Raw genomic sequence first — 16,813 nt, 5'->3', positions numbered from 1 at the left:
GCTGTGCAAGGGAACTGAGTGGGAGGCATCTGTTGAAGTTCTGAGTGCTGATGCAATACCAGAGGAGGGGGAACTTAGTATAGCACTTTATTAGCTTTACCAACAAATCTTTCCTTTGTTTGGGTAAAATGTTAAATTATTGTTTTTTAAGATTTATTTTATTTTTATTGGAAAACCAGATATACAGAGAAGAGGAGAGACAGAGGAAAATCTTCTGTCCAATGATTCACTCCCCAAGTGGCTGCAATGGCCGAAACTGTGCCAATCCAAAGCCAGGAGCCAGGAGCCAGGAGCCTCTTCTGGTTCTCCCACGCGGGTGCAGGGTCCCAAGGCTTTGGGCGTCCTTGACTGCTTTCCCAGGCCACAAGCAGGGAGCTGGATGGGAAGTGGAGCTGCTGGGATTAGAACCGGAAGTTATGTGGAATCCCAGCATGTGCAAGGCAAAGACTTCAGCCGCTGGACTATGCACCAGGCCCCAATGCTAAATGCTTAAAAAAAAAAAACAGCTTTGTGACAACTTAAAAAGAGATACTTGGTTTTTGTTAAAAAAAATCAAATACCTATAGATAGAAAAACCATTGCTTCAGTTTTATTAGTCTAACATGGCTCTGTGGGGAATTAAATGTCTCAGTTGAGGCAAATGTTACCTACATAAATGTGCTATTTAGCTTTAAATTAATAAAATATTTATTATTTGTAGCTACAAAGATTTTTATAAGTATTATTTTGAGTGTATTTCAGCTGTAGAATTAATCTGCCTTATAAACTTTGGCAGTCATTTAAGTATCTTAAGTAGGTATCTTCAGTGGTTAGGTGACTACTGACTAGAATGGAAGTGCGTGTCTATATTTTTGGCTATGCTAGAGCAGCAAAAAAAAAGTTTTTCCTTTATAAACAAAATGAAATTAGAGAGATTAGTTTCTGTTTTTTTGTTTGTTTTTAAAGAGGAAACTTCAAAATCCTGCAAAATCCTGCAAAATAGTGCTTGATAAAACTGATAAATGAATATATAGTATATGTATTTTAATATTAAACTAATTCTGATTTTCATAGGCTTTGAATTATAACACAATGGCTAAAAATTTTCTTTTTGCTTTGCAATAGACAAAAATAAAACATGAGTAGTACCTATACCATTAAGAAGTCTTCAATTAAGCTTTATATTATAGAAAATTAAACTCCCTCAGAGTCCTTGGGAAACTTTCAATTCTTCCAACAATTTGTTTAACATATATGTGTGCATTTATATATTGATATACAGATACAGACAAGGGTGTGTCAACATATTTGCAGGAAAATGCACTTAATATATATAGCTTTGGGGTGGGTGTTTGTTGTAGCAGTTAAGGTTGTGTTTTAAATTTAATTTGAAAGGCACATTTTATAGAGGAGAGAGAGAGAGAGGGAAAGAGAGAGAGAGAGAGAGAGAGAGAGAGAGGGAGGGAGAGAGAGAGAGAGAGAGAGAGAGAGAGAGAGAGATCTATCCATTGATCTACTCCCCAAATGGCTGCAACAGCAAGAGCTGAGCTGATCTGAAACCAGATGGGAGACCTCATCCTGGTCTCCCACACAGGTGCAGGGATCCAAGAACCTGGGCCATCCTCTGCTGCTTTCCCAGGCCACAAACAGGGAGCTAGTTGGAGTTTCAGGCTCCTGACTTCTGTCTGGTTCATCTCTTGTCTGTTGTGGCTATTTAGGGAGTGAACAAACAGGTATGTTCTTTTTTTTTTTTTTTTGTCTGCCTTTCAAAAAAGTAAAATAAGCCAAAATTTAAAGACAGATATGTTTATTTTGGTGCAAAATTTTGAAATCAATGCATAACTTTTTCATAATAGAAATTTCCACAAACTCTTTGAAGGTCCTTTACATATGGATTTCAAAAACAATTTGCTGGGCCGAGGTTGTGTTTCAGTGGGTAAAGCCTGCACCTATGAAGCCCAGCATCACATATAGGCGCCATTTCCTCCTGATGGCTCCTTGAAACTCTCCTTATGCAACTATCTGGTTGATATCTCCATTTGAATACCTTTACACATCTCAGGCATTTTGTCTCTAAAACATAAATCTGAATTTCCCACCCCCTAACCTACTCCTTTTCTAACATCGTTGAATCAGTTGTTTATCGTCAAAATAATGTATCTTTTTCTCTCTTCATCCTTCACCCACACTCTGTTCATCTCACTCAGGTTCTTTCACCTAACCTTCTTTTGGCCTCCTGTTTTCTTCTTATCGTGCAAAACACTGTCTTCTCTACTCCCAGATACTTCGACTTCCTATCTGCTCCCTCTGCCTGGAATGCTGTTTTCCTGAATCTTCTCATGACTGCTTCCTTCATGTTTTATAGGTATCAATTAGATATCAGAGAGATATTCACATCCTTTGGGATTTCCCTCAATACCTAATATGGCAAAGCTACAGCCATGCTACACAACATTAGTAGTGTAATTAACAATCAACACATCATTGTTTCTTTATTGTGTCTCTTCATCACTTGAAGGTCAACTCTTTTATAGAGGGACCTTATATGTCTTAATCAGTGCATGGCCAGGGCTTGCAACAGGATACTGGTACATAGTGGTGGTCAGTAAACATTAGTTAGAAAAATTAATGGATTTACAGATCAATATATTTTGAGGTAAGTCAATATATATGCACTTGTTTTAAAAGACAGTGATATATAATTTTGGATTAGTAATAGCCATGGCTTCTATTAACTTGTTTTAATATTTGTTACATACTCAAAAGAGGCAAACTCTGAGTTTTGATAGGTCAAATGATAACTTTCGCTGTTATGTTAAATTACAGATATGTAACTATTGCATTTAATGGTAGAATGAGCAAGATTATAAAGAGAATATTTTGTTTTGAAATTATGAAGAAAATAAGCTGTAGGACCTGGTCTCCCAAGGGTTAACTCCACAGCTTAGCTTGTTTGTCAAGGGGTAACAGGATGCGCAATCTTGGCCTGATATATTCAGCCCCTGGCTTGACCGCAAGTTCCCGCTTTCCTGCTTACCCTTTTTCAAGATGCCCCCGGGGGATCTTAGGAGTTGCTTGAGCATTGGAAAAATGCTGGGAGGAACTAGGCAGAGTATAAAAAGGCAGGCCAAGTTCAAATAAACAGCATTCCCTTTACAAGAATGACCCACTGCGTGCTGTCTTTTTTGTAACCCTAGTCCCTCCGCTTGGCTCAGGGTACATGGTAACGTGGGCGTTGCCGACAACAAGCAATTTATATTATACTGTAATGGTTTTTACTCTTGTGTGAAGCATGCCATTTTGGTGAAATTTTAAGAACTGAATAAAGAGGAAGCAGTGAAAACTATACAGCAGCAACTGTAAACCACAAAATAACTATAAAAATCTATGGTCACTATCTTGAATTCACAATGCCCAGCGGCCCAGCGGATTTTCTTATAGTGTTTCCATTTATGAGAAAGTAAAGGAGTTGTCTTTCTTCAGCAGACCCGTATAAGATGTCTGACCAATATTAGATAAAGAAGACTAACTGCAGAAAGAGTAACACAGCGTTTGCTTTCTACTTCAGAACTGCAAAGTTGTAAGCATTATGAGATTTAATGAAATTATAAAGTATACAGGGACTTTCTTTTAACTACGTAAAACAATCACAAAGAGAAAGCAATCTCCTTGAAATAACAGAGATCAAAAGATATGACATAAAATTAATATGCAGCTACTGTATCTTTCAAACATATAAATCTCTGTTTAAAAGTTTAAGCTGTTATTAAAAGACAACCTTTAAATTCAGCTCTTTTTTGCATCTTATTCTGTTTTCAATAGAAAAAAACCTGTTAATTATTAATAGGATAACTAATAGGAATACAGGGCTCTGAGATTCCAATGTTCAGTCAGTGCATTGTTTGCAAATTTTTATTGCATATATCAGAAATAAAAAACAGTATTATGTAAATGTTAAGAAATATGATAATTGGGTCTATTAAATCTTAAGCTTTTCAATTTTAATACATTGATAAGGCTTCTTTCTGATTTCATGAATCAATCTATATTTTAATGACTATTAGATTTATTAGTGTTAATATTTCCATGCTCTCTCTATATATTAGTTTCAACATTACTGATACACATAATGTGGCATAAGTTTTACTCACTTTTTTCTAAATTTTTGTTTTATTCCAATGAGGTAACAATTCAAACACAGATTCCTCTTTGTATTACACTTGTATCTTTTCCTCAAATTAAATAGAACTTGCTCTGCTACTGTCCTCCACATTCATGCTCTCTCTGATGTTTTCAATAATGAAGTTTTTATAGCCAGTCTCTCATTTTAGGCATAAGAAACAGACTGTTAGTTAACAATTTTTCCTTCAAAATTCAAAATGAAGTTCTTAAAGCAGCCACTGCTCAGGAAGTTGGAATAAAGTATATCATGAAAAATGTCCTGAAGACATTTACTAACTTTTTCATGGTCAAAGATAGATGTGATTCACAAAATGCTTAATAACATACTATAAATCAAATACATACAGTAATGTTTAAAATTAAGTGTTTCTAATATTTCTTCACACTATTCATGTTATTGTATCCTGCCTACCTCCAAAATCCTCTGCCCCAATTTTTAGCTATTGAAGGAGTTAAAGTTTGAAATTATATCAAGCCTCCATTCTTCTGTAAGCATAAAATGCATTTTTGCATAGTATGAATATGTTAATACAATTTCCTATGAAGGCATATATACGGTCTGGAAAGAAAGACAAGATTAATTAAAAATGTCAATGACTTATATTCATACATATTAAACCTTAATTCCCATGCACTGCAGAAAAAATTTTAAAACCTCTACTGTTTATTATAATATCATGTATGGTATTCAGCATTGTCTTAAAGATGCCTGGAGAATATGGCAATAATAGCTCTAGATAATATACTAATGGATACTGAAGCAAGTTCGACTTAACAATGTTCACATCAATCATACTGACAGAAAAACAGCTTGTTCTGTTCCAGGTGTGTTAGCAAGAGAGTGGCCATGGATTTGTCAGAGCTCTAAAGACGATTATCATAAGAAGATGTAGTTTAAAGATGAAAATAACACATGGCAATAAATAAAGCACATATAGTGAAATAAAAACATCATTATGACCTTACAATGATATTACTATGTAGATTAGAATTTGAAAGAGAGAAAAAGTTAATACTCTGTATGAAAAAAATGTTAATGGATCCAATTATAGTCTGGCTTTTTTTTTTCTGATTTAGTGACTCAAGACACATTTAAATGAAAATTTTACAAAGGCAATTTGTATCTCAAGGTATATAGTTCATTCCACAAATAATAAAGTATAGAAGAGAAACATGCAATAATAAAATCAGTAGAGAAAACATTTTAAATTTAGTGAAAACCTTGAGACTCATTTTCACTCACATTCTCAAACTAGCAGTATTTTTTCCATTATCGTGATTTTAGACATTTAATGATACTGAGTCTTTCTAAAACAAAAGACTGCTATCTCAAATATTGTGTAAACATCAAATTTGAATTTGATATATTAAAATGATTCTTCTGTGCTTTCTGAGTTTTCTTCATATAGTAATAAATTTTTTCTTTATAGTAATTTTCTTTATAGTTTTTTTAATAGTAATAAATTATTCTGGGATAAAGGTAGTCTTCCCTTCAACAAGCACTAATGATGAAGAGACTCTTGATATTAACTATATAAGAATCCTGAAGTAGCTTGTCCTCATTTCACCATTTATTAGAAAACTCAAAAGCCACAGCTCAGTTATTCTTGTTTATTTTTTGAGTTGATAGTTTATTGTATAAAAGCCTGGCCATTGTGGGTATCTGGGTAGTGAACCTGTAGATGGGAGCTTTATCTCTTGTTGGTTTCTCAGAAAAAAAGTGGAATTGGGACTGGCAGTGTGATGTAGGAGGCTAAGCCTCTGCCTGCAGTGCTGGTATCCCAAATGGGCACCCGTGTAATTCCCAGGGGTTCCATTTCCTATCCAGTTCTCTGCTGTTAGCCTGGAAAGGCAGCAGGGGAGAGTTCAAGTCCTTTGGCCTCTGCATCCATGTGGGAAACACGGAAGAGCTCCTGGCTGCAGTCAGCCCAGCTCTGGCCATTTGGGCCATTCAAGGAATGAACCAGCAGATGGAAGATCTCCTTCTCCTCTCTCTGTACCTCTTTCAAATAAAAATAAACACATCTTAAAAGAAAGTAGAAACCGCATCTTTATATTACATGTAAAAACTATCTTACATCCTCATCTGCTAGGATGTATCTATATCTATCTAACTATGTATATATTTGAGAGAGAAAGAGACCATCCAACGACTCATTCCCTAAGTGTCCACAGGCTCAGGCTGAACTGAGTCAAAACCAGGTACTGGGAACTCAATTAGGTCTATCACAGAACTAGCAGGGATGCTGCCCTGTAGGATCTGCAATAGCTAGAAGGTGGAGTCAGGGGCAGGAGCCAGGTAGCTAAACAAGGTAATTAGATTGAGGATGTAAATATCTTAAATTGCCCTTAGATAGCATTTCTTCATTACTTTGTTGTTGTTATTATTTTTATTTTGCTTTGGATTAAAACTAGGGAATGCTTCAAGAATTTTCATGTCATCCATTTTACTTGATAGTCATGGTTACAGAGAGAAAGAAAGAGATCTCTCATCTGCTGGTTCACTCTCTAAATGGCCATATGGCCAGAGCTGAGCCAATCTGAAGCTTTCCCAGGCCTTTCGCGGGGAGCTGGGACTAGAACCATTGCCCGTATTTGATGACATCGCTGCAGGCAAAGGATAAGCCTGTTATGCCATTGCACATTTTATTGTTATTTGCCTTTGTTATTCTTGAAAATAGTTATGTGTTAAGTGTAGTTGCAGTCTCCTTTGAAATTTTCTCTCTAAAATCTTTTCTCAATGGAAATTTGACACTCTGATTAACTAGCTTGTAAGTCATGCTTAACTTTGGAAGAAAATTTGACTCTCATCTAGAAAGTGAAAAAATACAATAAACTACAGGTGACTTAATATCATCAAGAGATAAACTTATAGTTGCCATATTTTTTTCCTAAAAGATGTTTATTCATTTTGTAGTGCTTTAATTCCTTTAGCAACAAAAAGTTTTACTTTATTTTTTTCTTTCATTTTAAACAGTAATTTTGAATCAACACTAGTAAAATCAAAGTAAACTTTTCAGATACATTCTAAAGTCTTCTAAAAAAGCAAATGCTAACCAAACAAAAAATTCTTTTACATAAGTAGAAAAGAAGCTTTCAATTAAGGTACAATATTTTCTTAATAATTTGATCTAATGGTAATTTGAATATAACTATAAAGAAAAAAGAATTAGTTAAACTGTATTTTAATGAAATCTCCCTTTTCTGAGTCTTCTGGTCGTTCCCCCCACAACACATGTTTATTATATAACAAAAAACTGAGTTTTTATTCTAAGAAATCTTTGAAACACGTAATTTTGAGCTTTTTTTAGGGAACAGAATTATAAGGTATTTACTTTTAGGCCTTACAATATAAGATTTCTCTTTTCTTTATATCAGTGAGTTATATACTAATGCTAGTCATGAGCAGTCATCTTTTTTCCTGGTTAACTGGGTCATGTTTAAAGGGGTTTTATTCAATCCCTGTAGTTCATAATTATTATGACATTTAGCAAAGACAGTGAATTAGCTTGGGGTGCATGAAATTAATTCCAGAATTGTTTTTGAAAAAAATTCTGATAGTTTCTAATTGTATGCACCTTTGAGGTAACAAGTTAGCATACTATCTGTGATGTTTGGTACCAGACAATAAAAATCTGTGACTCCTAATCAGATTCAATTGTTTATGCAAGAAATCCTGTTTTAGAGAACCCACAAAAATGTTGCCCTCTACCAAATGGAGTCTACGGTGTTTGAAAACAACTCTTTGAGAGTTTTGGATCCAAAATATTTCTGTCTGTAGGGAATTGCAAATTCACATTGGACAAGTATTTATTTATTTATTTTTATTTATTTAGTATGAAAAGCTGTAACCCCGTCAGTGACATGGCAACCAGAGGAAATGTAGAAATTAGAATCCAACCTTTAACCTTCAACTGAAAATACTGGAAGGCAAAGCCATTCCTGTGATGCTCATTGTTTATTTGTGCACTTAGGATTTATTCATTGTCATTAAACTGGGCTACATAAAATTCACACTAGCTTCACCGAACATTAGGAAGACTGAAAAATTGTTGGATATGTTAATCAGAACAACGAGAAGTTAGGTGATTTCAGTGCCTACTGTTCTGAAGGAATAATTCTTTCAATTTTACTTTCATGCACTCCTCTAAATTTGAAAATTTTCACATGGAATTCTTTAAAACCTAACATTGGATATGCAGTAATTTGTGTGTCCTCTATATCATGGTATTTGAGCTTGAAAAGGTTAGGGTAACCACAGAAATGATGCATCTGCTTTTCAATTTCTTTGTTGTGTCAAGGCATGAACATCACCTGTAAATTAACAGTAATGAATTTTGATTCTTAAAATACTAATTTGATTTTAATTAATAATAATCTTACTCATCAAAAGCTGTAAAAAGAATCATTATCACCAATTTGAAATACTTTTCTAATGCACTTGGTTGCTATTAAGGACAAGACAGAGTCCATACCATTTTTGCATGGTAATATTCCCATTTATGTAGTAAAATCCCAAATAGTGAAGGACAATTTTCGCAACTTCCTCTCTAAGCCTCTTATAAAGAGATTTGTAAAATATTTTAGATTTGCTATTCTATCTTCTTAATGCTGATAGCGATAGGAAGTGGAGTGATAGACGCTGGTAGAAGTAAAATAAATAAATAAAATGGTAGCTACAAGACTGCTTAATTCGGTGATGGCTTAACAAATGTTAAAGAATAATACCGAGTGAAACAACACATGCCTTTTAAAATTATAACATGCATAGCTTATCTATCAATAGTTGTATGTGCGAAAAAGCATGTTGAAATTCAGGGCCGGTGTTGGGGCACAGTGGCCAAAGCTGCCTACTGTGATGCTAGCACCCCATATGGATGCTGGTTTGAGGTCTGGCTGCTCTACTTCCAATGCAGCTCCCTGCTAAAGGCCGTGGAAACGAGCAGGAGAGGACTATGTGCTTGGCTCCCTGCACCCACATGGCAGACCCAAGTGGAGTTCCTGGTTTCTGGTTTCTGCATGGTCCAGTCCCTGATTGGCCATCTCGGGGAGGAAACAAAAGCTAGAAGATGTCTCTCTTCTGTCCCTCCTTGTCTTTCTCTAACTCTGACTTTCAAATCAATCAACTTTTGAAATAAAAGTGCTGGAAATTTTTGATTCTTAAGAATTTTGCTGTTTCTGATCACCTTTTTTAGGTGATAATTTAAACGTATCATTTTTCTTCCTGACTGTACATGGTATTATTTCCAAATTCACTTATTTTATGTGAAAATGAATTGGCAACAGACAGGAAATTAATATCCACAAAATAAAGTAAAAAAATGCTTCTTCTATGACTTTCAAATTTTAAAACCTTTCATTATGAAAAATCGAAATAAAGCAGATTCATGAATGTCTATGCATATTTTAGTTATCAAAATTTATTCTTGAATATTTGGGGTTTATGGAAATTATTTTCTTCCTGAAAGTTATATCTACACTAATTTTATATACTAAATAGATTCAATTAATTGAGCCAGTAAATCTCAATGTTTTTTGCAAGATTTCTAAATGATTTTGCCATTTGGACTGTTAATATTTCTGGATATTATAATACCTGGGATCATAGATCCATGACTGGGAGGCAGAAAAGAAGTAGATATTCTTATATTTTAATATTTTTGTTTAATTTTGCACATGTTTTATCCTTGCTCTGACCAAGATGAAGTTCAAAATTACAATAAAGATTATCATGCTTATAATTTAGACACATAGAAATGTAAGTAAGAGAAAATTTGGAAGTCAGTGTGAGATGACAGTGAAAGTGAGTTTTATGATAGTATAGATAGTGGAAAAGGAAAAGAAAGAAGTGAAAATTAGTCAGATTAAAATCATCAGACTTTTCTGAAAGAAATATTCTTAACAGACATATGTAACCTTGTAATCACAGAATGCCCAACCCACAGAAGTTCAAATACTTTAACAGAATTTATTTCATCAAGTTATACAGATGTCATTGGTAGAATCCTATGGAGGACATTATTCTATTCTTAATTTTTCTAAATACCTTTTTGTCATATTATAAAAATAAATATATGATTAATAAATTTAATCTCTTTTACATATGTCATCATTTAATATATATCTGAAGACAGGTAAATATGCAAATTTTATATTTCCTCTAACTGTATCCATATTTGTGTAAATGTATCAAGCAACTATAGACAGTCTATGAGAGATGTATGACCATGCAGGTTGATGACTAGGAAATGTTGCTAGCTATTCCTGACACACTTAAAAAGTGATGGATTTCCCACTGGGTTTTTTTTTCACTTTAAGAAATACTCTGAAGTGTTCCTTCTATCTCTATACATTATTTTCTATTAAAAAATCAAGCTATGGTGGGCAAAAGCCAGGAGACAAATCAGCAAAAGAAAATATGCGGAAAGAGTAGAAAGGGACAATCCACAAAATCTTAGAGTAAGAAAAAGGAAAAAAGTGATATTCTCTTAGTAGGAGGCTACTATTACAAAACATGTTATTTAGGTACCAGTTTGAGGATATGAGTAGGGCAGTTTTATCTCTGAATCAAATGAAAAGCTATTTATTAAATTGGAATATGTAGACAACTTGCTGTGAATTTTTTCTCCCTTAATGTATTCTCCTTATTTTTCCACTTAGCACAGCAGTCCTTTTTGTAATTGTATAAGGATCAGCTGACTTTACAATTCTGTTTATTCTTAAGATGGCACTATTTTGATAAGCTGATTCTGCTTAATCTACTGGAAAAATATTTGTTTCTGTTACATGTCTCTGAAATTATAATGATAACACTTCCTCGCTGTGTTCACATTTTGATGTAACTGCTTTATGTGTCCTAAGTTTATACTCACTATATGTATATATGCTCATATGTCTATATATGCACACACATACATATGCTCAAGTGTAAGATCTGTTTGTAGAATCTATGAAGTATTTGTATTTATTTTTTCAAGTGTTTAAGAAACACTTCAGCATGTTTTTGGGACTTATTTTTGCATACAAGGATAACAATTCTTAAAATTGCAAATATACTGACAGATAATCATCTAGATGTGTTTATTTTTTTGGACCATCATAACACTTTGATCAAATTCTGTGTAAATCAATTAAATATTTTATTTTTTACCTTATATCAAGGATATGATCTTAGACCTTCTATTCTAAGCTGTTCTGCTGAGAACAAGGAATTTTCTCAGTGCTTTGACAATTACTTATGTAAACTTATGATGGTAAATCAAAAGAATAGTCATGGGTTTATTTCATGCTTCATTCTATGAAAGCCATCAGAGCAAGGGAGTCACTCCTAGTCCTTCCAGGAGAGATCTTAAGAAGGTAGTAGAGAAATATACTATAGTAAGTAAAAAATTAGAGGGGAAAAGCCTCTCAACTACATTCTACTATGAAGTATGTAGAACACTATAAAGTTAATTAAAAATAATATAGACAAACCTTGGAAGATTGAAAAGCACAGTATTTTTCACCCTCTCCCTCCCAAAAACCCTTTCCTCACCATAGTCACAACAAACAAGAATTCACTACATGGAGTCAGTGATCATCACTGCAAATAATTCTAACAACATCAGGTACCAACAATTAAACGATTGAAAAATAAAGCAACAGAACAACCCATAGAGTTGACTGAATACAATTATCTAAAATATATTTATGACAATTTGGAAGCTACTTGATCATAAAATAGGAAAGAAAAGTCAACTATTCCTTCCTCATCTACCATCAAACTCTACATGCATCATTAAGGATGCCACACCTGGACAAATTCCTTCTGGTTAAGTCCATGAATATATCCCCAACACCAATACTGCCTGTACAAAATTACACATCCATGCTGAGTTATTTATCATTGGTAGTGATAATCTGCAGTGGGCCAGGGTTTCATTTGCAAGTTATTCAGACAGGATCAATGGCAGCACGATGTTAAAATCCAGGTTGAAGCATAAACATAAAGTATGTGCTTAGAGTCTGAGCAGGAGAGCATGGTTTGTGAAGTGATGTCTGGAGAATCCAAAGAAAAGGTAGAAGAGAGGATATCCTTCATTTTAGAAATGCTGAGGCACAAGACACAGGTGCATGTTGTACTTTCATACGTGAAATCCTTTCTCCTGTATGTGCATCATGTGTAAACGTAAAGTCTGTATACTGCTGACTATTCGTCTCTGGTGTCCAATGAGTATGACTCCAATTCTCCTAATGTCACTGAGCAAGAGAGAGAGGGAGAGAAGGAGAGAGAGACAGAGAGCTGCTAAGTATGACAGAAAGTAAACATTTAGATCTACTAAACATACACGATGTTACATTTGACAAAATTTGTGGAGCTTATTGAGATAAAAATGAGCAGTTCAGTATTTACTCTTTTTTGTTTCTCTGGATCCACAGAATACATTAATCTGAAACTTAACTAAATGAGAAAAATTTAATATCTAGATATCTAAGTAATGTTCAAGCATTTCAAATGCATAAGGTTATATAATTTAAGTACACAGTATATTAGCAAGATGATCATACGATGCAGAAGGTATAATGTCTACTCCATTTAATCTGAAGACAATTCTTTGAATTTAACCATTTGCAAATTCTATCATGATCTAAAAGCAACTGCAATTTCGTATTATTCAATGTAATCATCTTAGCATCTGGTCTAAAAGATGCGCAATGGACATTTTTATTGTGCCTGGGCAAAGAATCATCTTTGAGACAATAAAAAGTGGTTGACCATTACAATATAAAGAAGAAATAATGTAATATTGTATTATTTTGATGTAGGTAATGAGAATTAGTCACAGAATATTAATATGTGATACAACTGTGTTGATGCAAAGTCTATGATAGGAACAGGAGTAATAAGCATTTTAGAAAATATTAAACTATTTAAATGGCTATTTGAATTAAATATATTTTTCAAAGACAATAGTTAAACATGTAATGTCTACTTTCTATTAGAAAGCTATCAGGAAGAAAGAGTATGAAAATCACAGAGTAGCCATTGGGAACGTATTTTTGATATAACATTTGAATATGTAATCATTTTTTGTGGTATATGTGGTTACAGTAGTAATCCTGACATCACTTACTCAATGTTCATTCTTGAAATCAGGTCAAAAGTTGTAAATCCTGCTGCCATGAAGTTATTTTTATATTGCCCCATCTTTATAGAATCCAGCCAGTCACCGACTGTAAGAAATAAAGGATATTCGGAAACTTCACCAGGGGAATCTGGCATTCTAGAAGGAAAAGAACCACAAAGATTATTTAAAACAAAATTAAAAATCACTCAGCTTTCTGTTTGCTCTTATAATCTTGCCAGCTCTAATTTTTATCTTCTACTTTATAATCTTTAATTTTCCATCTTATTCAAACCAGTGATTTTAAACAAAATGTTTTTGTCTAATCAACGACTTCTCCCTGGTGGAACAATATTCTTAGTTTCTTTTGTCTTTTTCTCTCTTTTCCTACTACTGGCTGTTACACTTGTTAGATCTTGAGAAAGTTCAATTCTGGCTATCTTTGTTTAATTATCTTTGTATTGCATAAGGTTGCATATTAAATTTGGGGATAGCCTACTTGTCACCACCCCTAAGGAGAGTAAGTCACCATCAACTGCTCCAATGTCCACTTTCGAACTTGCTACTGAGTCCCTGTCCCTTTTTGGCCCCCATCTTGGCTGCAATGATCCTCCTTTTTATGGTAAAATCATCGATTGAGCCTCTATTTTTGTCCTAACATTCAACATGAATATATAACTTGTGAAGAAATAAGTTCTGCTGTGATAGAGTTCAGTTTCATGAGATTGAGACAGACACAAGCAAAAGTCACCATCAGGTCATATTAATAAGAAAACGGAATCTAGCTTTCATAGACCTCAAAGGCAGTGATACAACAATCCTTTTCTTTACATTTACATCCTCATACAAAGGGCACTGAGATTGTGAATAGTTTTGTAATTTAGTATAAATTACAATTGTCTACCAAGAAAACAAAGAAATGCAAATTTGATATATTTTTTTAAAGATTTATTATTATTGGAAAGCCGGATATACAGAGAGGAGGAGAGACAGAGAGGAAGATCTTCTGTCCAATGATTAACTCCCCAAGTGAGCCACAACGGGCCGGTAAGCGCCGATCCGAAGCCGGGACCAGGAACCTCTTCCAGGTCTCCCACGCGGGTGCAGGGTCCCAAAGCTTTGGGCCATCCTCGACTGCTTTCCCAGGCCACAAGCAGGGAGCTGGATGGGAAGTGGAGCTGCCGGGATTAGAACTGGCGCCCATATGGGATCCCGGGGCTTTCAAGGCGAGGACTTTAGTCGCTAGGCCACGCTGCTGGGCCCCAAATTTGATATTTTTAAAAGATGTTGGTATATATTGTGCATATTTACAACTCTACATACTCAACAAATAGGTTGATATGGTTATATATGAGCTGATACAATAGCTAAAGTTTAAGGCAAGAAAAAATGGAATTAAGATTAGAATTAGCATAACAATAGCAATGGTATGTTTATGTTTTTCAGGAAATAAAATGCATTATTCTCATAGAGTACATGAAAATTAATTTCAAAATATTTAGCATGCTTAAAAATATTTGGTAAAGTGCTTCTATTAAAATCTATGTGTTATATACCCTCTAGGGTAATAAATCTCATTTGAAATTTTTTGATTGGGGTTCATATTAATTAGGAAAGCAATAAATCTTTTTTTAAAAATATTTATTTATTTTATTACAACTCAGATATACAGAGAGGAGGAGAGACAGGAAGATCTTCCGTCCGATGATTCACCCTCCCAGTGACCGCAACGGCCAGTGCGTGCCGATCCGAAGCCGGGAACCTGGAACCTCTTCCGGGTCTCCCAAGCGGGTGCAGGGTCCCAAATGCATTGGGCCGTCCTCGACTGCTTTCCCAGGCCACAAGCAGGGAGCTGGATGGGAAGTGGAGCTGCCGGGATTAGAACCGGCGCCCATATGGGATCCTGGGGCGTTCAAGGCGAGGACTTTAGCTGCTAAGCCACGCTGCTGGGCCCGCAATCTTTTAAAAGTAGTACAATTTTTCTAATTAATGAAAATACTGTACAGTTAGTACACTATTTTCTAATTAATGAAAATTTTCTTATCAGAAGTGAATTGTGGATTACTTTATTTTATCAGAATATCAAGAGTTTGTCCAAGATCCTTTTACTCTGTTTTTAATTTTTTATAAGTGAGAGAATGAAAGGATTCACGGAGACTTAAGAATAGCCGTAGCTTTAAGCATTCTGATTTGGAAGTTTAAGATTTATTTATTTTTAGTTTTATTGAAAAGTCAGATATACAGAAGAGGAGGGACAGAGAGGAAGATCTTCCATCCACTGATTCACTCCCCATGTGGCCACAATGGCCGGTGCTGCGCCGATTCAAGGCCAGGAGTCAGGAGCCAGGAGCCAGGAGCCAGGAGCCTCTTTTGGGTCTCTCATGCAGATGAAGGGTCTCAAGGTTTTGGGCCATGTGGACTGCTTTCCCAAGCAGGGAGCTGGATGGGAAGTGGGGCTGCCGGGATTAGAACATATAGGGATCCTGGTGCATGCAAGGTGAGGACTTCAGAGACTAGGCTACTGTGCCAGGCCCATGAATTGAAACAGTTTGTCATGCTCTTTGCCTTTCACATTTGAATCATGTAAGTTTTAATAAGCAGATAATAACACATGAACACCCATGATCATCCAACATGAAATAAGAGCTGTTCCTCTGTGAACCCAATTAGCATATACCTGCTATATATAACTCTGGTATCGCTCTACTAAGTATGTATAGGAATGAGTGAAGTTTTAAGGCTAAAGCTTGTGGTGAATGCGAAAAAAATCCTACCATTAAAAATTGCCCTGAAAAATCTCTTGAACTTCTCTTAAGTCACTAGGACCTAAGTCATTTATGATATCAGGTTGTATTAGGAAGTTGGCTCAACTCCCAAGAACTCTGAACAAAATCTCTTGGAATTTGGGACAGAGTTTTTAATAAAGGTCTAAAATTTCTTTGCTTGACTGCAACATTGCCCACATGTTCCCCCTTAAGCCATTCTTTTCAGCACTACTCAATTCTGTTACCACCGTTATTATTTGGGATTCTAAATTACAATCTTTTCAGCTATTGTAATAACTTTGATGTTAATTGTGGTCTGTATATTTTAATCAAAACGAGAATGATTCATGATTTTACCTGATATAAAGATTAGTCATGTGCAGTGATTGAAAAACTGTTACAGCGCTTACCAATAAATAGTTGAATTGTGAATAAATCCATAATATTTTTCTAGGGATGGTGTTATTGATGGTGACATTATACAAACTCATAGATAAGAAATAAAATAATAAAGATCTCCATGGAGAACAATTAAACAGGTTTTTAAATTGTAGCATTTCTCTGTCTCCACTAAAATGTGTGTTATCTTTTGCATTATTTCCCTAAATTACTTGAGTAGTTTCTATGAAATATACTTTGAGAAATATGGCTATATTTAAACATCAAAATGGACAGGGTACTTTCAATGCGTATTAATAGAAACAGAACCACACGTTGAATAATTGTCCTATTTTAAAACAGTACAGCTCTTTTTTCTTTTGTTAGTCATATAAGTTTGTTGGA

The 16,813-nt window shown here is 34.7% G+C and overlaps 1 protein-coding gene across 1 annotated transcript in view; it reads right to left on the bottom strand.

Annotated features, from left to right (window-relative positions):
* Positions 1-12,094: 12,094 nt before the first annotated feature.
* EPHA6 (EPH receptor A6) overlaps positions 12,095-16,813 on the bottom strand; it is an 860,890-nt gene continuing 856,171 nt past the window's right edge. Inside the window, 2 exon segments of the mRNA XM_058661775.1 lie at positions 12,095-12,399; positions 13,275-13,424. Coding sequence (XP_058517758.1) covers positions 12,285-12,399; positions 13,275-13,424 — 265 coding nt within the window. The 3' untranslated portion in view covers positions 12,095-12,284.

This window comes from Ochotona princeps, chromosome 3, assembly GCF_030435755.1.
Source record: "Ochotona princeps isolate mOchPri1 chromosome 3, mOchPri1.hap1, whole genome shotgun sequence".
NCBI lineage: Eukaryota > Metazoa > Chordata > Mammalia > Lagomorpha > Ochotonidae > Ochotona > Ochotona princeps.
The sequence above is the reverse complement of the archived record's forward strand: the minus strand, read 5'-3'. Positions and strand labels throughout refer to the sequence as shown.